Raw genomic sequence first — 22,439 nt, 5'->3', positions numbered from 1 at the left:
GAGCCTCAGGGGAACCCTCCTTCCAGGGGAAGGCTTTGTGCTGGTTGAAATTGCCACTGCAGCTCAGGTGACAAGGCACTCCCTGGGCATTCCTGTGAAGTCACCTCACACCTGGAACTAGACCAGAGGTTTTTATCAGCCTTCATCCAGACGAGTGAGGCAGGGTTGTCAAGGACACTGGTTTGAGACATTGGACAATTGGGTGCAATTCCCCCACTCAGACAACTCCTACATGTCCTTTATCCTTACCACAGGCACAGCAGGAGGCAAAATCACCCTGCCACAGGCTCACACAGGCCCTAAAGAGGCATCACCTTAGTTAGACATCTACTATCTCATGCAGAGATCTCACCTGGAAGGTTAGTACCTATTAACTTCCATCAGGAGATAAACAGTGCCTCAAGGACAGCAAACAAAGGATCAGTTGGAATACACAGATCAGGAGCTGCCAGGTTCTTATTACCAGTCTCAGTTTTAGCCAATGCTTTTGAAGACTCAGGTAAAGAATAGACTGAGAGACTCCCCAGAGAACCCCATTGCAGGGGATGTGCCAGCTCCAGCCAAAACAGCACAACAGGAAAGACATGTAAGGAACAGTTTTGACTCCTCTGTGAAAGAAGAGTCCAAACCCCAACTCTTAAAGTATAAAAAAAATAGTGGAATCCTCTACTTCTCCTGAGTGAACTCTGATCTGAACTCCTGGTATGGGGACAAGCCTGTCAATGGGTCCTTTACCCTGGAGAAAGCAACCTGACCCTGGCAAAGCACACACAGTCTGGGGCAGGGCTCAGAGCACAGAGCCCCAGACTGCCTCACACGAAGGACCTGCTCCCCTCTCCTCCCGGGGAAAGGGGGTAATGGATTGGCAGCACCTGGGGAAAGCTACCTGCTGACTCAAAAAGACAAGAACCCAACTCAGTTCAGTGTAACACAGGTTTTTATCAGTTCAGTGAGAAGCTGGGCAGAAGCCAAGCTTTCACACCATCCCACAGGCCACGTAATGAATTAGTAAAGGCTGGACTATAATCTACTGCAGAAATACACCTTCTTCCCAAGGACACAGTATTTGGATGACACAAGACCACTGCACACAGCTGACAACCGTATGTTTATTTGTAAAAGACACTGATTTTCTACATTGGAAGGCAATTCCAGTGCTTCCTTCTCTGGTAACATGGGCAGAGACCTCTCTGCAGAGCTGACCAACCCCTGCTAAGCACAGATTGCCGGTGCTTCCCAGTTAAGCCAGTGATATTCCATCCCTGCTGCTGGTGAGGCTGTGACCAAAGGGCACAGGGCAGCCCCGACTCAGTGGTGGAACAGGCGGAGGTTGGTGTGGATCAGGGTTATCCCCAGCTCGTTGCAGGCGTCGATCACAATGTCGTCAGCAGCCGAGCCAGACGGGGCAGCGATGAACTGCACTCCACTCTGCACACAGACAGGGTGAGGGCAAGGGTTGGAGGATGGAATACCAAAATCCCCCTTGGAAGGAGCTGGCAGCCCCAGTCCTTCATCCACATCCCACTGAACAAACAAAGGCTTCCATTGCCAAAAGCTGCCCCTCAAGGGAGCAGGAAGTTCACTGCTCAGAAAGAAGACTAAAAGGGTTCCTCTGAAAGTGACAGGCCTTGTCTTGATATTCTTAAATGCTTTTATAAACTTTAATCCTCTGTTCATCCTAAATCAGCAAACTGAGCAATGGCTGGATAATTACTGTCCACGTGAGGCCAGTAACTAGAAGGAACACTCTTCCCAGGATTTGCTACCCTAGCCAGCAGTGCAGGACTTTCCTCAGCAGTCCACACAAAATGAAAAGGAAAAACCATTGCCTGGAGTCCCCCCAACACCCCGGCCCTGCCACGACTTACCCGCTTAGCCCTGTCGACGTTATCCCTGAAAGGGAAGAAGGCGTCGGAGCTGAGGGACACAGCGGACAGCTTGGCAATCCACTGCTTCTTCTCAACTTCTGTGAGCTGCTTGGGCACCTCTTCAAACAAGGCCTGCCACTTCACCAGGTCCTCATCCTGCAGGGACAAAACCCAGCTCAGCCCCAGAGCCGGGGACTCCCAGCATTCCCCTGCCAGGGACACAGGGATGAGCAATGGCATCCCCTGACACCCAGCTCAGCTGGACTTTGTGCTCCACAGCTCTGCTGCTGGGAACTTCAAACCAGGGGGTTTAAAATCCAAAGTGGGAACACTATACCACCATCAGCTCTTTTGGCATCCTTTTAACTCCTTTCTTTCCCCCTCCTCACCCCAGGGCTTGAAGCATTCCTTCTCCCCCTTTTAATTCCAAGATGCTCTGTCTGGCCTGCCAGCAGCATGGTAAATGCCAGCACACACAAACAGGGTCTGGTAGATGACTTAACACATGGCAAACGGCAGCTTGGTTTATGATTCACCTTCTGAAACAGCAACTGCTCCAATTCTTGCCCCCTTAAACTGCTCAGAGAGATGATTCACAAGGTCCCTAATCCAGCCCTTGGCTTTTGATACTTAAAAAGGACATACTGTTTTCTTGTTTCACTATTGCCTGTAAGGGGGAGGTCAGAGGGATTCTGAGAATCCAAAATGCCACACAAGCAAACAGCTCCATGTGAGAAGGTGCCACTGACAGAGCAGGGAGGGTTGGAACATCAACTGAAGATTTAACCCATCCTCACTGCTGGGAAGAGCCATCTTCTATTATGACACTCAGGCCAGGTTAAAGTCCTGCATAAAGCCTTTGTTTGGCAGAGGCTGGAGCTGCAGGGAAGGCTCCCAGCTGGCCTCACCTCTCCGATGGTGCCGGTGACGTACTGGTCGATGGCGTTGGAGATCTCGGCTCTCTTCACTCCCGCCTTGAACTTCATGGAGAGCACGCGCGGGTGGTGCCGCAGCCACCAGTTGTTGGCCTTGTCACCGGCCAGGCGAGTGCAGTGGATCCGGGACTGCTGCCCGGCCCCGATCCCGATGACCTGCAGCACAGGGAAGCAAAGCACAACCTCACCTTGCTGCACAGACACCAGTCAGAGCTGCATTCCAGCCAAGCCATTAGAAAAGACATCCTGCAAATCAGCTGCTCCTCACCGAAGGGGAGAAAGAGTGTAGGTAATTAGTGAGGAAAACTTGGGAAACACCTGCATCCCTGATCCTGTAAACTGGTTACAGGGCCAGCTCCCTGCACTGCTGACTTCCAGAGCTCTGCTGAGCTGACAGTCATTCTCAAAACACCACGTTCTTTCACCCTTCTAAATAACACAGCCCCAGCCATCAGAGTGACAGCGTTAACCTCAGGAGAATGAGACAATTATGGCTTTTAAGGCAAAGCAAAGTCCTGTAGGTCATAGAAACAAATGTGACTGCCAAGAGCTGGAAAAGGGCACTTCAGTCAGAGCACTAATGTGTGAGCCCAGGTCGCCCATACACCACCACCCCTCCTGGTGAGCCAGGCAAGCACAGCTCAAACAGGTCAGCTGAGAGAGCAGCGGTGAGGGGGCAATTTGTCAAGGCTGGTAAGAAAGCAAATCCATTGCTCACTCAGGAAGGCTGGTCAGCGGCACCATTACATCCCAGGAATTGTCAGGGCCCGGGGGCTACCACACATTTCCCACACTGCCACCTGCCAGGGTCCAGGAGTGTTAAAATAGCTGCTGCCAACCTTATCTAATAGCACTTGTGCTCGATATCAAACAGACCTAGTGCTTCAGGAAGCAAAATCCACACAGTGGTTTTTCCTCAAGTAAGCTGCTATGAAAATATCGTATTTGCTCAACTTCTGTTTGCTTTTATCAGAACACTTTCTTTGGAGTTGTCTCTCATCAGACGTGATTTTTCAGGTACAGTATAGATTAAAATATGCAGAGGTTCTTTAGTGCTCAGGTAATCAGAAAACAAGTCTCTCTTCGTTTCCTGCTCCTGTGAAGCCACAGCTGAACTGTTCACCAGACTGTTCTCATGGGGGCTGCTCCAGGGACATGGTGTTGAGGCTGCTGGTGCTGCCTCAGAGTTTCCAGCTCAGCCTGGGACAGATGGTAAAGCTGTAAGTGGAAGGCTGCCCTCAAAGGAATGTATCATTTGTCTTCCCATTCATCAAGACACAGTGACTTCACCTCTTACCAGAACCATTAAACAAGCTGCTGGACGCAGTTCCCCCAAGGAGCAAACTAAACCCTTGGGCTGCTATCAAACATAATCTGCTCAGCCATAACTGAGGTCATCAGTGTGTAACAAACCCACAGGCACGCTGGTGTTGCCATAAATACTGAACAGATGCACAGATTCTTATGGGCTGTGGCACCTTCCCCCCAGTGAACACTCCTGATGTCCAACCTCTGCTCTCACATCCACCCAGTTAAACCCTTGAACTTCCAGGGAATCCTGCACCTCAAAGCAGCTCAATACCAGCTCCATACTGGTGTATTCCCTCTTCCATGGAGGTTTATCCTCTCTTCCTGGACACAGGAGAGGCCGGCTGTGTCACACAGCACACCATCAACTGCCACTCAGCCCTTAAGAGTGGGACTAGCAAGCCAGGCTGGGCTAAAGCAGGAATTTTTAGCTGGGGATGCAGATGGTAGAGAGTAACAGTCTGGTACCTGAGGGTAGCAGGGGCCAAAATACCACGAAACATTCCCAAGTTTCTAAAAAATGTGATGTCCTGGGCCCTTTCCCAGCCAGAATGATGCCTCATCTTCCTCTTGTCCTCGTGAGCTGTGGCCTCACGCTCCTGTGATGGAACAGGGTGCTCTCCCACCTGTCAGTGCCTGAGCAGATGCTCAAAAAGAGCCTTTGCCTTTCCCCTGTGAGCCACACAGAATATTTCACATTTTTTTGTGACCTAAATTTTGTCAAAAGATGCATAACTGAACTTTGGCTTGTATCCAACAACTCCAAAATGGCAAGAACTTTGTACTTCAGTTGATCAAAGTGATGTATCCTGTGAAGTCTTCATAGGCATCCCCAAATCAGCAGAGAGATTATCTGCAACACATGGACCTCTTTTTATAACAACAGCTTAGCAGGCAAGAGAAGCAAAAAGCTGCTTCTCTGTGCCTCCCTCTGAGGAGCACTGTTGTTCCAGAAGGAAGTTCACAGTTACAGCCTGGGAAGAACATGCTGGTATGATGCACTTCACTGGAAAATGATGATCCAGGGAAAGAAAAATCCTTTTTTTTTTTTTGTAGAAAAATATGGACATAGAACATAGAATAGTTTGGGTTGGAAAGGACCTTAAAGCTCATCTCGTTCCACACCCCTGCCATGGGCAGGGACACCTTCCACTAGCCCACGTTGCTCCAAGTCCTCTCCAACCTGGCCTTGAACACTTCCAGGGATGGGGCAGCCACAGCTTCTCTGGGCAACCCGTGCCAGGGCCTCACCACCCTCACAGGGAAGGATTTCTTCCCAATACCCAGTCTAACCCTGCCCTCTGTCAGCTTAAAGCCATTGTTGAAACCATAGGCTTTGGTGGAACAGTGCTGGGGAAGATTCTTCAACCCAGCCTGGAATTTCTGATCTAAAGAAGAGAAATCAGCAGGTTGAGCTTCTGTTTAACGCAAACTATAGACTTGTACCTCAATCTCCCTTCACACTGGCCTGTACCTATTCTCTGCCTTTTCCACTTCATGTGGAGTGAAAAATCCTTCTTCCTACACCTCTTCCTCTCCCTACCTCACATGTTGCCCTTCCCCCATACAAAAAAACACAGCTGAAACCTCAAAACCCTCCACAAAGCAATCTTCCCCCCTGTTTTCTACACAAAAATTAATTATGTTTCTTTCAGAGTTTCATCTCCTGGGAATCCCAAAGTGCTTAAGCAGAGCCTATTAAGCGTGAGCAGTGAAAGGAGACAGCAATACAGGGTCAGCAGAAAAAAATAAATCACTTAATAGAAAAAAATCTTGGGTGAAAATTGAGAACTACTTCAAAACACTTTGGTTCGTAAGAGAGTCAAACATAGTCCATAGCTGGATGCTGTGCAACATGAGATGGATAATGCCCAAAGGATCCTTGCAAAATGATCCACATTGGCTTGGGTTTGCTCAGATTTAGCCTGGATAATGAAAACAAAAACTCCAAATACATTTGGAAATACAAAAATCTAATGAAGGACTTGACAATTGGGAAGACAAACAAACAGTGAAGTCACTGGGAAAGTGTAAGGTAAACTAACAGTTTTGTTTTATCCTACTGTGCAGAGAATAAAGAAAGAATATTCTCAAATTGCTAATTTGAAACATGATGGTATCATTAAAGCAAGTGCAAATCAACATGTTACAGGCTGAAAGTCAAAGAGAACAAGTGTTTATTGCAATTAGTGGCAGCTACCTTCCTGCAAATTAAGTGACACTCAGGTCCAGAAATGCTTCCTCCCACTCCACACTTCCCTAGAACTCACCAACACAACTGCCTCGCTGGAGTGGCTGATCCACTCATGAACCCAACAAAGTCAAGCTGTCAAAAACATTCTGGATGTCTCACACACAAGAGTTTTGCTGGGAACAGGGATGCTGTGAGGCTGAAATAACCCCTGGAAAACCAAAAGCAATGGAACTGAAAGCAAGATGGACTTGCCCAGGTTTGGCTCCTGTAATCCAAACCAGGTCAAATCCTGGAAAAGTGTTTAATCTGGAAGCTGCCTTCCATACCTGGGCTGTAATGAGCTTCTTAAGGAAGATGTTGAGCTTTGATTTCAGTCTCCCAGTGCTGAAATCACCACCTCCCTGAGCAGGTAACAGCTGCTGCCCTTTACTATTAACAAAGTCACTCATATTTTAGCACAAGATTCTGACCTTGGCCTTCCTCATCACATACACAACAAACCAAGACAATCCACATTTGTATTTGATTAAAATCTACACCTGCAAACATGCAAAACACACCGAGGCCCTGCTTGCCCACACTGCTTCCCACCCCTCCATCCTGCCCTCTCCCTTCCACATGGAACAGGCATTACCACACATTTCAGACACAGCTGCAGCACCACATTAAGCCCAGACTTGCAAAAGCACTGGGGAAATCGCTGGAATGAGGGAAAAGAAGCAGAGTGACACCTTTGTTCTGGGGCTGGGAGATCCAACACTCCTGAGTGCAGAGAACCATTTCAAAGCAAAAAAACCCTAAAGCTGAATAGCAGACAAATGCCAGATCTCCAGAGACTTATTCTGAAGAACTACAGGAACACAATCCCAGGAAGTTCTGTGAGACAGCCCTGCAATGTTTCCAGGCTGTACCAACAGCCTGGCAAATGCAGATGACCACCAATGCAACAAGGAGAGCACTGCAGCCCATTCTCAGTTTCTGTCTGCAGGGTTCACTCTGATCCACTTTGCTGACTTATGATGTACTAAAGCTCAAGATCAAAAACATTCTTTGTTTTTTTCTTCTGTAGTTTTGTTAAATAATCCAGGCCTATGGAAAAATTCACCTGGAGAGCAGACAACCAGCTAACCAGCAGCATTAGGAGAATGAGCTGCTCAGCAAAACCACAATTTTCAGTATATTTACAACAACTTTCAAATAAGTGATTTAGGCTGAACACCTAGTGATGATGTGGAAAGAAAGGATTTTTTTGAAATTCAAGATACAAACTGAAAGAAGGGAAATTTAGCTTAGGTATTAGGAAGAAATTCTTCCCTCTGACGGTGGGGTTGCCCAGAGAAGCTGTAGCTGCCCCATCCCTGGAAGTGTCCAAGGGCAGGTTGGACAGTGCTTGGAGCAACCTGGTCCAGTGGAAAGTGTCACTGCCTATTAGCAGGGGGTTGCTAATGGTTTTTAAGGTCCCTTCCAACCCAAAATATTCCATGATTCATAATCTCAATTACACATTTGATAATGCCCCTATAAATTCCAGCATTTATCATAACCTTTAAAAAAAATTCTGGGAGGACAGAAGATTTAAAATGCCCCAAAGGGACAAAAGACCCCAAACATATCCCATCTTTCTTAAGTAAAAAATGAAACTAAAAGTAAGAAGCATTTGGACAGACAGAATCCAGCTGTTGGAACTGCTGTAATTTCCTAAGGCTCTACATCAACTACAACATATGTACACGCCCTCAGATGTGAACAGAGCAGCCAAAGAAATGACTCAAGGCCAGAGCTGTAGAAGCAGGTAAGAGCTTTTCCAACCCCATCACTGACAGAGCCAGCCCTGCCATCACCATGAGAAGATGACACCATGGTTTTGAAGCAGCCTCTTAAGAAACAAATGCTTTGCTACTGTTCTGCCTGGGGCAGCTCCTCTGTGCCTGTTCAGCCTCCTGTGTGCTGGAGGATTTTCCCAGCCTGCCCCGAGCTGGAGGTGGGAGCTGCCGGCTCGGTTACCTGCCCGTCCTTGGCGTAGCACACGGAGTTGGACTGGGTGTACTTGACAGCGATGCTGGCCACGATCAGGTCTCGGATGGCAGCCTCGGGCAGCTGGAACACAACACCACTGTCAGCACCATCCTGACGGCCAGCAGCAGCCAGCTGCTGAACCCCCAGGCCTCCACAACTTCTGAGCCAGAGAGAGGGAAACAAGGTAGCTAAAAATATCAATTACCAGCAAATTTGGTTTAGATTAAAAACCATAAATGGTTGGTTTGGCAGCTGATCTCAGCTCTCAGGGGTAAGACTCAATCTCACTGGGTCAGGAGGGCTCGACCACTGGCCCTAAGCCTGCAAAGTCCTCTGTCCTTACTCACTCCCATCAGATGTGCTCATAGGCAAAGAGCAGGACCACAGCAATTAGAATTGCTCCCAAAATCTGCATTAAGTATGATTTTTAAGTTCCATTCCTAATTTATTAAAACGACTTTTATTACCTCAATGTCTGAACTTGCTTCTGAGCCCATGACTAATCATGTGCTCATTAACATCTGTTTTTCTAATGAGAGCGAGATCAGAGACAAAGAAACAACTGAAAACTTTCTGATGATGTTGAACTCTCAATGATGAGCAACATCAGCCAGGCCAGAGTTTATACAACACAGAAAGGTGATGTAAACAGTGAGTCAGAAAGAGATCACGATAGATCCTTAGCACATGGCTGTCTCACCACAAGACACTGCACACAGTAGCTTCTTAATTACAATAAATACAAACATTTTGTTAGTCTGAAATAATGGGAAAAGTCCTCTTATTTATCCAAGGACTCAAAACAAAGGAAAACTATCCTGATTTACCCAAGTATATTTGGTCTAGAAAGTTTGCTGCATTGTTTCATAAAATCCAGTTAAATCTTATTAGAAAATTTTAAAAGCTCTTAAAATAGCAGTGATGAAGGTACCCCAGTTCCTTCACTCCATCTGTCTTTTGGCTCCTTTATCTCCCGACACTTACAGTTTTATTCTTTGTGACAATGTTCTTGAACAGCGACCGGTCGATGACTGCGTTGTTCCTCTTCTGCATGAGGTTCAGCCCATACAGGGTCCGAACCTCCAGGTCATCTGGCTCATAGTGGGGATCCATCTAAAAGCCGAAAACAGGCCAGTAAAACACTTCACACCAAAATCTACAAAGTCTTCCAGTTTCCACAGAAAGCAGAAAAACACACACAAAGAGTCTTCCAGAGGAAGGGGGAAGTATTTGGAGTTGCTTCACACATTCCTCAAGGTACGACTCCCAGTCCTCTGTGACGTTCAAGGAAACAGTGAATGTGATCATTTCCAGAGCTGCACTGTTGGGGCACATCTCCACACAAGTCAGAAGCACAACTAATTTACACCAGTGCAGGGATCAGGTTAACTGGAACTGTTAAACTGCACTCAGGTCTACCCAAGCATGGGCTTATTCAGAATTCTGGTATCCCCAGCTGAGGTTACTGAGACAGGAAACAAACCAGACTAAGGTGACCAGCTCTAAAATAGGAGCTTTATGTGGTTTCCCTAATCCATTTAAATTTTTCAGATCAACTTTCCTCAGCATTCCTCTGCACACAGGCCCCGAAGATACAGACTTAACCAATACGACCTCATCCTTGCAAAGTTAATTGAATTCCAGGAGGTAATCAGCTGCCAAGACTGCCTGCAATTTCATTCCTTCTTGCCTAAAGCTCCTGAGCCACCTTCTACAGCTCCCTGGGCAGCAACACTACAATTGCAACTTCAGCTAAGCCTTAGATTTTCTTTTTGTGATGTTACAGTGAAATTCTCTGCTCTCATCCCAGTTCCAAACTCTGTGGTGCCATCCTCATCCCTGACTGTACTGAAGACTGCTCTGAAAATACCAATGCCCACACAAGGCTCCTCCCAGGGGCTTAATACACCTGCTTCTCACTGCCAAGACTCACAACATCACTCAGGCACTATATTTTAGATACAAAGAATTCAGGGAGGAAACAAAGTCAGTAAAAGTGAGAGGAAAGCCAGCAAAGAGTGGAAAGAGCACAGAAATGCTGTTTCTTCAAGGTACTCTTGCTAGTTCATAGATTTAATGGCTTTAAATCCACTGTAGGGGGACCTGAATCAGTCCCCTAGTGACTTGGACACCAACATCTGTGAGAAGCAGGTATGGGAAGAGCAGCAGAGGGTTAGAGAGGACCAGGAGTACAAACCTGGAGGACACAGTAAGCGCCATTCTTCTTTTTTGAAAGGATTTTGAGAGCTTCTTCCTCATAGCCAGGGGCCACCACACCATCAGACACCTGCAACACACAGATTTCAGCTTCCACGTGACAAAAATGAAAGGGGGTTCAGACTGAAAGCTCTGCCTGCCATTTCACAGTGTGCAGTGAAGACACACCTCTTGAGGTCTGTGTGTACCCAACAATACAATACCAAAAGCACTATTACAATATTGGTTTCAGTCCTGGAAACAAAAAATTGCAGAGTACTATAAGTTCTTGGCAGGAGTTAGTAAAAAATACCCACATAACTTTAAGCAGAATGGAAGTAATATCATTCTCCAGGGGGAATGATATTCTCAACCATGACATCCCCACTTTTCAACCCTAACAGTAAATATGGCTTAAAACCCAATAAGTCCTCATTTCAACAGTGATACTCCTGATGAGACAAAAATACTGACAAAAGAACTGTTAACAGCATTGAAACAGAGATGTTTACATTCATCAGTGCCATAAAGCCATACACAACTTCCACATTTCTGTCTTACAATGTAGGTGAGGTTTCTTTGTTTTTAAGTACCAAATGTTATCCTCACACAGCAGTCAAATACTCTTTCACCTGTTTGACAAGAACCACAGAATGGTTTGTGTTGGAAGGGACCTTAAAACTCATCTCATTTCACCTCCTTGCCATGGGCAGGGACACCTTCCACTAGAGCAGGTTGTTCCAAGCCCCATCCAACCCGGCTTTGAACACTTCCATGACGTGTGCAATGCAGTCAGCTATGGAATTAACAATGGATCCAGAAAAGCCATGGCCTTGGCAGTTGGACTCAATGATCTCAGATGTCTTTTCCAACCTAAATGATTCTGTGATTCTAAGTATAAAGTGCGGCCTGGAAAGTGGCTGAGCCCACACATAGGCAGGTGATAACCCATATCCACATTCCAAGCTTGGGCAAGAGGTTGTCCCTCAGCATTCCAGACCTCTATTGCTCCCACTACAGCTGTTCAACCAGACACTTGTGACAGCATAATCAGGGGTCATTTCCAGAGGCCTGCTCAGAGGTCTGCAATCATCTCTTGGAAAGCAGCACTGCAAACACTGCTATTTCCCAGGCTCTAGCACACAGCCAGGTTTTAACTGGGAGAAAAGCATCAAAAGATTGGTGTCAATTCTGCACTCCAGATCAGAGAATTACCCAAATGGACCAATAAAACTCCTCAGTAAAACGGGTCAAATTCACACAAAAAGGCTGTTGCAAACCAATGACTCCATCCAGTGTGATTCTCCTTTTTACCCTGGAATGATGTGCTGGTTTAACTGACCTCTCTGGAAATAATCTTGGCAGTAGCCACGTCGCAGATGTCGGACAGTGCAATGAAGTCACCAAAAGACGACATCCGATCAGCACCTGAAAAATCCTGCTTTTACTGATTTATCAAACTACAGCATCATACACAGAGCAGTCTTTGCTTCTACAGCCCAGTCAGCTTCTATAAGAGCTAATAATTTAATCCAAGAGCAAAAAAAAAAACAAAAACAAAAAAAAGGCCATATCAGAGCAACAAGGACAAAAAATCCTACCTCAAACAGGTGGACCTTTAAATATTCCCGTTGTTTGGATATTCTTCCTTCTTCCCTGCCTCTGTCAAAGCTCTAACTCTGTAATGACTAACTCTGTGACCACAAGCAACTCAGCTGTACCCAGTGGTGACAAGAGGACAAGCAGAGGCAAGGATCACACAGGAAGATTTTAGATGAGAGAAAGCTGGAAAAACAGGAAAGCTTTTAGATGCCTATGCTCCACCTGGCTTTTCCTGCAAGAAACCACACCCGGAAATGCAGCTAAAAGCAATTTTTTTTTGCATTTTTTAACAACTAAATATTCTTGATATTTAATGGCATAGCTAAGGTGAACTCAGCTGCCATCACAGATGCCTCACCATTTAACAAGGTCAGTTCTTCTATCCCTGCCATTCTAAATGTTTGTTTTTCTACCAACCATTGCAATAGCTTTCTGAGGCCAATGTTCAAAGGTGGTCTGTGAAAAATAAACTCAAGCCAATGTGCTCCTTATCAAGTTGGCTTTGTTTTCTATAATCTGTGAAGATTTTCTAGGACTGCCATGGAAAATGAGAGAAGTAGCAAAGTTCCTCAGCTAAGTAGAGGAAACTGGTTTTATTTCCTTTTTTAGCTTTTTTTTTTGGTGAGCTCTGCAGTACACAAGCATTAAAAAACCAAACAAATACCATATACAGAAACATTTCTACTCAAGTTAAGTATTTCTTAGTACTCCTAGGCTGTGTGCTATCAGCCCAGGTGTTTATCCCTATCCTATAGCCAAACCCCCACAGATTTATATATGACTGTATGTAATTTTTTAATTTAAATCTGTATAATCTCTACAGGTCTTCTATATACATCAAGGAACAGAATCCAAAATGGTTTTAGCTCTTTGAAACAGCACACAAGATCTGCTCCCTTGGAGAGTGATTTCTGACAGGTAGTCAGGCAGATCCTTGTGGAGAAAAGGCCCACAGAGGAGGAGCATGAAGCAAGGGGAGGAGCCTGGGAAGTGCTGAGAGTGGAGCTCAGCCCTCTGGACACGCTGGTTTCCTGAGGTTCTCTAGACCCTCACCTCTGCTCCGGGCGTAGGCAGAGGCCATGGGCGTCAGGCTCTTGTGGAAGTCGTGCACCATGCAGACTTGCGCCTCCTCCTCGCTGAGCGGAACTCCAACAGCAGCACCTAGTGGGAAACACGAGCCAGGGCACTCAAACCCTGTCCCTGGGATCTCCCCACACTGCCAGGGTGAGGGACACACACCCCACTGGCAGGGCCTGCCAAAAGCTGGAGTGTGTCCAAGGAGGAGTCACCCTACCTGCGGGACTGACGTGTTTGAAGGAGGCGGCCGCTGGAATTCCCAGAGCCTGCTTGAGCTCCTTCACCAGCTGCCAGGCATTGAGGGCATCACAGAGGTTGATGAACCCTGGAGAGCCATTCACCACTGCAAACACAGCACACAGACACGTTAAAGTGGGCAGAGCCCTCTCCCCAGAGCCTGGAGAGTGAGGACAAAAGATTTCTCCCACCGAGAGCTGAAAGCACTACAAGTCATTCTTGTACAACGACCCAGGCTCCTCAGCAACTGGTTAAGTGCCCAGCAATCCACAGCAAGAGTAAAGGCCTTTTAAAAGTCTGCTCTCAAAACCTTTTGCTCTGGCCCTGAAAGAAGAACTGCTTGTTCTGATATGGCAGAACTGTGAGCATTTCAGGAGAGTGGGGGAAAGATCATTTTAACAATAACCCCCATCCAGGGCAAGTGAACACAGTGCTGTTCTGTTGCCATTCTGGAAGGAAGACTTGCAAGCAAATCAATCTCCAGTGCAGGAATGGAAAAGCTTCCTAAGAGGTCCAAGAGTTGAAACTGGGAAACGCTGCAATACAAAGCATCACTGTTTATTCAACAGGACAATGCCTGCACACATTGGAAGCAGTCTCAAGAACAAGAGTAACGAGACCTTCTCTCCAAAACAGGGGTTTCCCTCGCTGCAACAATGCTGTGGTGAGTGGCACACCCCATAAAATGGCAGAGACATACCAGACCTGTCCCAAACTTGCAAGTGAGACTAGTACCCCTTCCCTCTGCCACTATCAGCAGAAGCAGCATTCTACAAAACTAAGGTAACAAAGCACTGCTCAAAACCATCAAAGAAATTTAAAGAAAAAAAAAGAACGAAACCAATTCAGACCTAGAGAAGAACAGCTTGGTTTCTAGACAGATCAAATGGCGACACAAAAAGATGGGGAACATAATAAACAAGGCAAACGGCAAGTAGAAAAGCATCTTCAAAGGATGATGAGGTTTTCCTTTGCAAAATCTGGATCTAATGTCAAGCAAAAAGTACACTATATAAATCTGTTTAAGTACCTTGGACACACAGTCCTACAGCAACAGAGAACATGGACCAACAGTAAGTCTTGTGAGGATCAGCAGACCAACTTTTCTGTCTCACACAGCTCAACCCTGCCACGGTAGTGCCACTCAGTAACAAAGCAGTTGTGAAGGCACTGCAGGCTACCCCTTGGACTAAGGCACAAGATGGTCTTTCAGTCTGAAAGCTGGCCAGCAGATGTGTCCAACCACCTCCATTCCCAGCCGTCCCACAGCTCCCTTTTGGCCCGCATGGCCGAGCTCACCTGTCAGGGGAAGTTTGGCTCTCGTGGTGTAGAGCTGGGCAGGACTCTGGTGAGGGTTCATGCCGTACCTCAGGGGCAGCTGGGACACCCCCTTGCTGTATTCCTTCCTAAAGTAGTCAGAGATGGCTGCATCGTACTGGGCAGTGTGGGTGAAAGCCTGGGGACACAAGAGGGGACACCTGTCAACTCACAAACATCAGCTTACAAAGGATTTGGTGTTTGAAGAGGTGAGGAATGAAAGGCAAATGAGTCAGGCCCAGCCCTTCACTGGAAGCAAACTCAACCAACCTTCAGTGCCAGGAGCCTCCTGGTCTCCATAGCAGTGTCTTTGTCCCCTGATGCCGCCATCTCTTTGGCTACTGCAGAGTAGTCTGCAGGGTCACACACAACTGTCACCCGGGCGTGGTTCTTGGCAGCCGCCCGCAGCAGGGCAACTCCTCCTGCAAGACAAGGGCACGGGCATGAAGCACTTCCCTCCTGGACGTGGCACAGGAGCCACAGCTGAGGCCAAGAAGGGACATGCACCAATCCATCATTTGTGCCGGACGAACGTGCCCCCTCCCTCCAGCACAGAGCAGGGTGAGGGTGCTCTTCAGAATGCACAGGGCTGGTGAGTTTGACTCAGTCCACTGGGGAAGGTGCACATTGACTGGCCTTTGCAGGCCCAGGCAGAGCTGCAGTGGTGGGGAAAGAGGTCATGGGCCAGGATGAGCAACTGGGGCAAGAATGTCCTCAGGCAGCACAGCCACATCCCAGAGATGGCTGTAGCCACATCCCAAAGATGACTGTAGCCACACGTGGCTTAAGCACCATGCTCTGCAACACCAGGGTGGGCAGTGGTCTAGAGAAAGATTTATTTCTACCCTGCCAAACAACCAACATTCCCAAACCTCTCTGCAAATAATACTGAATTTTGCCCAGGTCCTCTGTGTGAGATAAAATGCCACAGTTACCCCTCAAGTCTGACTCTGCACAGCTGTTGCAACACTTTAAATCACACAAGATAGTAGGCTGTTGCAAAGGAAAAGGAGAGGCTGGCACTGCTTCATGCAGAGCAAGTATTACTCCATAAAACATTTAATAGAGAGCTCTGCTGGGCATCATTTGGACTAAACTACTGCAGGAAAATTCAATCCCAATCCAACTGCATGGCACAAAACCGCGCCTGTACTGTTCACAACATGCCAAGAAGAGATGCTGCAGTGAAGAGCAAGCCTCTTGGGGTTAATAACTAGGAAGAGACAATCTGCTAATACATGTGTCCATGCTTCCAAAGTCAGGTCCTAAGTACTCTCCCACACACGCAAACCAGTCCCTTTACTTGCAACAGCTTCCTGCAGTGAAGTTCTCAGCCATCCCCAGAGCACTTGCAGTTGTTCAGCCTTTTCTCTCCAAAGCTCATGTTTTTTTAAGTTTTTATTACGCTGCCAGAGGCAGCAAAAGAGGTTTAGTCTGCTCCCTGTGTTTCAGTAGGAAGCATGCTCTCCCTGGCCTTTCCTAGCACAGCCTTCTGCAGTACCTCAGGCCCCCTCTTGGGCAGTGCACGACTTGCCCCCCATGCAGTGTGCCTTCCCAGCCTGTTACTTGCCATTTTAATTGCAGATCTGCTTAAAAGCAACAAGGCTTACCCAACTATGCCTTCAGTCTGCTCCTTGCAGCTCCTGAGCTCTCGAGCAGACTTCCTTTGTGGGTGTGCAAGGCCACCAAACAAAAAGGAAAAGAACTGAGACCACTCAGAGATCAGAAGCAGATCTGGAAAACAGATCTGCTCTTCCTTTAACTTACCAATATCAATCTTTTCCACCGCGTCTTGAACAGTTACACCGGGAGAAGAAACAGTCTTCACAAAGGGGTAGAGGTTACACACCACAACTCTGAGAATTGAGCAACAAACAAAAATGCCAAATTAAGCTTGGCAAGCACATGATACCAACAGTGTTTTCATGGTCTTGTTTCTCAGGGACCAACTAAAATCCTGTGGCCAAGGCTTCTTTCTCCAAAAGACTTAAGACATGGTGGTGCTCAGCCAAAGACCAAGTGATGGTACAGTGTATTCTGACATTTAACTGGGTTCTGTGTATCAAACAGTGCTAGAACCACAATTTACAAAAGACAGTTTAAAGGAAGAGATTCTTTGAATATGTGGGCCTGTATTTAAACGTTCAGTGATGTTGGTGCACAACCTGAGCCATCTCAAAGGACTTCAAAGTGGGTTCTCAGCAGTACTGAAAACAGGCACCCAGTAAGCACCCAGAGCAAGGGCCATCGCAAACAAAGTACAATCAATCCAATTTTCCACAACTTTTCCAAGAGCAGAAAACGACCTACATATCACCTTCTGGACTTTTAAAATACCAACAACATATTAAACCTGAGGTGCCACCCAGATCTCACAAAGCCTCTGTAGCACATGAAAGCAGGGGGGAAAATTGACTTTTCCCTCTCAAGCTAAGACTGGACCTTACTGGAATTAGTTTTTTCATCTGATGTGGAAGAAGGTCTGTATTCCAGCAAGCATGAAGTAATAACTTGCCCTGTCCCATTCTACCAGTGCCACATGAACTGTAGCGAAAGAAGGGATTTGTTCTGACCTTCACAAATAAGATTTTTAATCCAAGCGAATTAATTTACTCTCCTGATCTGAATATATGAAGGTATTGAACTCCAACTTGTGCCCAGTACTGGCAGTGAATTGCTGTGATGCGTACCCTCGTGTTCAACTTCTAATAATCCTTTGTTCCCACTCAGTGTGAACTCCAGCAGAAGGGATGATCAGCTTCCAGTATGGCTTTCAGAACCCCCGACGTCCCTAAATTTCCTGCAATGTCTTTTATTGTCTCTTCTGTTTCTAATACCCTTTTCCCCTCAATCCATTCATGCTCCTAACCTGTTGCAAACCATCAGGAATCTGTGGACTTTAACACTGCTAACGCTTTTATCTGTGGAAATCCAGATAATCAATATCAAGCTTTCCTACATTGACTTGGATATGCAAATTTCATGCTATGCAAAGACAGTCCTGCTGAGGATCAGCTACTTCTGCTTTTTGTAAGAGAACCTGAATCCAAATTATTACTCTGGATGCAAGTGCACTATAAGTCACTGATGTAAGGGCATGTTATTCCCCCTGCAATTCAGCAGAGCCTGCTTTAATATGCAGCTTGCTCTGAAGAGTCACCACTGCTGAGCCATCTATGAGGATTCCTGTGGTTTTAAATTTCAGGTTTTCAAATTCAGCCTGGAAATCCATCCATCAGTTTTTAAAAGTAATTTTAAAACTTAGGATGCATTCTGGCCCCACAGCCATTCTGGCTATACCTACAGTTCACTGTGTCCAGCTCAACCATTGTTTCTAAACCAGGAGCTACTCACTGACATGCAGATGGTTATTCACAAGCATTGGTTAGATGTTAACATCAGTTAGTGACACATAGTCCCAAACTGCCCCGTGTCAATGAACCAGGTTCTAACAAAAATAGAAAAACAATTTTTGGTACATTAGTGCACAAACTGTTTTACTTCAGTTTCTGGCTGCAGCTCACTTGTTCCCACAATGGCTCTCAAAGTTTAAGTTTTTTGTCTCTTATCTGTGTGTTTTCTGGCTAAACAAATGCTGCGTGTTCCTGACCCACTTCTCCAGTCTATTCTTTATTTATGTGTTGAAACTCAGTAAACATTATGCAAATATCAAAGGGTATATTTACTAAGCAAGTATTTCAAAATCGGGAATTGCCATCTGATGGGACGTGTGGAACTAAGCTGAGGGGAGATGAGACAGCTTCAAAAGTACTCAACTCAACTTTGCAACACGTGTAATGTGGCGCTACATTGACTGAATGTAACGTGTCAAAATTCCCAGAGAACCAGAAGAAAGCAAAACCTCTGTTCCCTGTGGAAGCCACAGTGTAACTTTTTCCTGGTTTAGTTTTCTCTTACTACAACTGATGAAGATGCATCTTTAGATTGCAATTTTAAGTACAAAGTATCTCCTGCTATGGAAAAGGAAGGAGACTGCAGATCTCCTGGTGAGCAGATGTTACAATCCCTACTGCTCCCATTCCCTGGGGTTGCCTGGTCTCCAGTGTTGGTTTTTGATTACTGATGGTTTGCATCATGTCCCCCAACATTTACCTTACGAGGCTGAAATCCTGTTTCTTCATATCAGCATTATCCTCCGGAATATTGCGAGCCAAGATGCCTAGTTATAAAAAACAGCATATCTTCATTGAAAAAGAGCTACATCACCACCAGCTTTTTAATTCAACATCTCCTTTAAGACTGTGCTTTTCCTCAGAGACTTTCTATCATAAACTTTCTGATTCTAGCTCAGACAACACCCTCAGCCCCTACTCCTTTATTCCATTTTACGGACTCCTTGGCTGTTCCAATTCCACACCAACAGCTGGTTTTCCCATAATGATAATTCCTAGATCATTCCAACTACTGAACAGCAATTTCAAAAATGTACTTTAAAAGCACTCAGTTGCTACTCTTAAAACATTAAAACTGTCGTTAAGGAGTTCATGGGAGAGGAAAAAGGGCACTTGCCCTCTGACACAAGGTAAGCAAGAGAGGCTGTGCCTCTAGCTGAGCAGTGTGGGTGGGTGGCTTGGGTCTAGGAACTTGGAGAAACAGGCAGGTGACAGGCTGGCACAGTGTGAGCAACAGCATAATCCTGGGTTTGAGGCAGTCAGAGATTGTCTCCAGCCCCCAGCTATGATGGACAACAGGTTCCACTCCAGGGACCTCCAGCATAGGAACAGGAGACGAAAGAGCAGATGGATCAACGTGCAGATGGACTAACTGTCAGAGATCTCTGCTGAAGAGGAGCCAGAGAATATCAGAGTATGCAGAAATCACCCACTAAAGACTATGCTGTTGTGTTCCTTATGCTGCATATCAGATTCATCCACAGGTTAAATTCCATGGAGCTCTCTGCCTCAACATGCCTGCAACTGACTCTGCAAAGGATGTGCTAAGGCTTTTACAGAGAAGCTCTGTTACTTATAGCCCCGGGGAGAACAAGCTGTGCACAGATGCCAGCACAGCAACAAGCAAGTAATTCAGCCACCGTGCACTTCTCCACCCCATGGCTTTTCACCTCTCCTCCGGCTCCTACAGCAAATCTGTTCTCATTACTCGGTTCTTCCACACAACCCTTAAAAAAAGACATCTGTCAGCTCCTTCTTCCCACCCTCACTGCCCATTTCTCTTTCAGACTGAAAAACATAACAGCAGAAACATACCAGCATGGACTGCAGGATGAAGGGTTTTCACACGTCCACCCAGCATCTCAGGGAAGCCTGTCAGGTCCGAAACATCTCTGCTCAGGGAGAAAACAGATGGTAACAGATGTGCCATACTGACTTTATCTATAGGCTGAATGAATCAAATCAAAAGAATTGTATAAATTTCACTACAAAACCTCCCTATGCCAAAGGGGCAACAACTGCTTTTCCAATAAATGGAAATAAAGTTAATGGGTCACACTCAACTAAGCAGTACAGTTTTTTCTCAAATACATACACTGGAATAACCAAGATAAGCAAATCCCAAGTCAACATGGTTTATAGAGAGAACGGAAGGCCATGCTAAGGTGATACAACACCCCAGTGCTCTTCTTCTCAGCTTAAATAAGACATCAATTAAAGTTTCACCACTCCTTGTGACTGTTTAGGATGGTGAAGGAACAATAAGGAGAAGGAAGGGGAAATGTGACCATCTTTGCTTCAGACTTCACTGACAGCACAGCCAAGCAAAGCAGTTGGAGAGACATGACCAAGAGTTGGGTAACAGCGAGGACAGGGAGCACTGGGGGTGATGTATATTCGTGCTGATGTGTCCCAGAGGCCTACCACTGCATTCACTGGAACCAAAACAGAGTCACGGTCACCTGTCCTGCCAAATAATTGACAGGTTTTTCATCACTGCACTGGAAACCATTTTTATTTGGCCAGAACGGGTTTTTAATCATGGCGTGGAAGAAACCAGAATGAATTTCCCCCGCATCATTGGCCAAACCAGCATGATTGTACATGCACCTTCTCAAATGGTAGATGCACAACACCTAAGTGCTCTGTCTGGATCAGTGGACCACTGTGCTGGGAAAATTATTTGTGACAAATGAACTCCAGCAAGATCAGGCAAAGATGAGCTTGCACCTGGCTGTGAGGAGCAGCGCTAGGGTCAGATTATGAACTTCAAGATAACAGATTCTCCCACAGAAACAAAGCTGCCTCAAGGCAGACAAGGCACCACCTCCAACACAAGGCTCCTGACCCCTCTCTGTGTGCTGACCTGCACAGTAACGCTCTTCAGCCTCAGTAAACCAACTCCTGGCCAAAAAGCCTCTGCAGTTTGCTTTAGGGCACGTTTGTTTTTGGTTTTTTTTTCTGAAGGGAAGACCTGCTTTCAGGCCATTTTTGCTCACAGAGAAAACAATTTAAGCAACCTCAGGGCCCAAATGAGCCTTTCTGTGGAGATGTCCAGCAGAGCGTGTGTACCTGACAGGCAAGCCAGCATCTCTCAGGGACTTGGCTGTTCCTCCGGAGGCAATTAAACCCAGGCCGAGCGCGTGCAGGCTTCTCGCAAATTCCACCAGGTTGGTCTTGTCAGAGACACTGAGCAAAGCTGGCAGGTGGGAAGAGCACGGGTATTTGGGTTTTAAAAGTGGAACAGAGGGAACAACAGGATTAAGTGAGTGAAGCCTTTAAAACTGCTGTAATGTAGGGAACATACGTGATGCGAGTTGGCTGGGGAGGGGACGGGGAGCACCAGAGCCCCACATTTCCCCTCACGGGGCAGCCGCCCCTCAGGCGGGACCCCTGAGGCGGAGGCAGCGCTGCCGCCCGCGCCTCAGGGCGCTGAAAGCGCGGGACACCATCGCCTCCGGTCCTCCCGCCTGCTGGAGCCCGAACTTCATCACCCCGCGCCCAACACAAGGTACAACCGGCCCGAGGGGAAAGCAGCGCCTTCCCGCCCCGCAAACACACAGCCCGGGAACCACCGGGATGGAAGCGGCGGCCCCGCGCTGAGGCGCCTTCCGGGGCCGCCCTGTTGAGTGGAACTGGCGGCCATTTCGGGGCCGGCGGGCGGGCAGCCCCCCCACCGCCCTCACGCACACCCTCCCCGCGGCCATCGGCGGCCGCGCCCGCCCCGCGTTACCGAGCTGCTGCCGGGCCGCCATGGCGCCGTCGGTAGGTGCAGGAGGGCGGGGAGGCAGGAAAAGGCCGAGCGGCGGCGGCCCGGCGGGATTTGGGTGCACGGGGGCGGGAGCCGGAGGGGGCGGCCCGGGCGGGGCGGGGAATGGAGAGAGGCGGCGGTGCCTCGGCCGGGGGTGCGGGCACGTGTGTCTGGGCCGCACGCGTGTCCTCGGTGCGCCACAGAGGGTGTGCGGTGGAAGTGCCCCGTGGTCAGACGTGTTGTGTGTGCGACACGTGTGTGCCCGCGGGTGCTCCCGGTACACGTGTGCGCAGTGCGCGTATGTGCCACAGGCAGGGATGCATCACACATACACACACGCGTACATGTATGTGCCACAGACAGGGATGCATCACACATACACACACGCGTACATGTATGTGCCACAGACAGGGATGCATCACACATACACACACGCGTACATGTATGTGCCACAGACAGGGATGCATCACACATACAGAATCACAGAATAGCCGGGGTTGGAAAGGACCTCTGGAGATCCTGCAG

The 22,439-nt window shown here is 47.3% G+C and overlaps 1 protein-coding gene across 1 annotated transcript; it reads right to left on the bottom strand.

The window, feature by feature from the left end:
- Positions 1–1,089: 1,089 nt before the first annotated feature.
- Positions 1,090–22,032, bottom strand: ATIC (5-aminoimidazole-4-carboxamide ribonucleotide formyltransferase/IMP cyclohydrolase). The gene is made up of 16 exons (XM_064660371.1): positions 21,897–22,032; positions 21,236–21,362; positions 19,979–20,055; positions 18,864–18,930; positions 16,518–16,606; positions 15,021–15,172; positions 14,733–14,889; positions 13,414–13,539; positions 13,173–13,280; positions 11,860–11,945; positions 10,519–10,608; positions 9,306–9,434; positions 8,310–8,402; positions 2,777–2,959; positions 1,869–2,024; positions 1,090–1,428 (listed from the first exon to the last, which is right to left on the bottom strand). Exons 1-16 carry the CDS (start codon positions 21,916–21,918, stop codon positions 1,309–1,311), a joined length of 1,782 nt encoding a protein of 593 aa, XP_064516441.1. The 5' UTR covers positions 21,919–22,032; the 3' UTR covers positions 1,090–1,308.
- Positions 22,033–22,439: the final 407 nt, after the last annotated feature.

This window comes from Pseudopipra pipra, chromosome 7 (genome assembly GCF_036250125.1).
Source record: "Pseudopipra pipra isolate bDixPip1 chromosome 7, bDixPip1.hap1, whole genome shotgun sequence".
NCBI lineage: Eukaryota > Metazoa > Chordata > Aves > Passeriformes > Pipridae > Pseudopipra > Pseudopipra pipra.
This window is presented reverse-complemented; position numbering and strand designations above follow the sequence as displayed.

What these genes read in the sequence shown, in the direction of transcription:
- ATIC (XM_064660371.1), bottom strand. Translation starts at nt 21,918, where the DNA reads ATGGCGGCCCGGCAGCAGCTCG. An exon ending in GGCGGCCCGGCAGCAGCTCG is followed by an intron (nt 21,363 to 21,896) that starts GTAACGCGGGGC and finishes CCCACCTGCCAG; the next exon opens with CTTTGCTCAGTGTCTCTGAC. An exon ending in TTGTCACAAAGAATAAAACT is followed by an intron (nt 8,403 to 9,305) that starts GTAAGTGTCGGG and finishes GTTGTGTTCCAG; the next exon opens with CTGCCCGAGGCTGCCATCCG.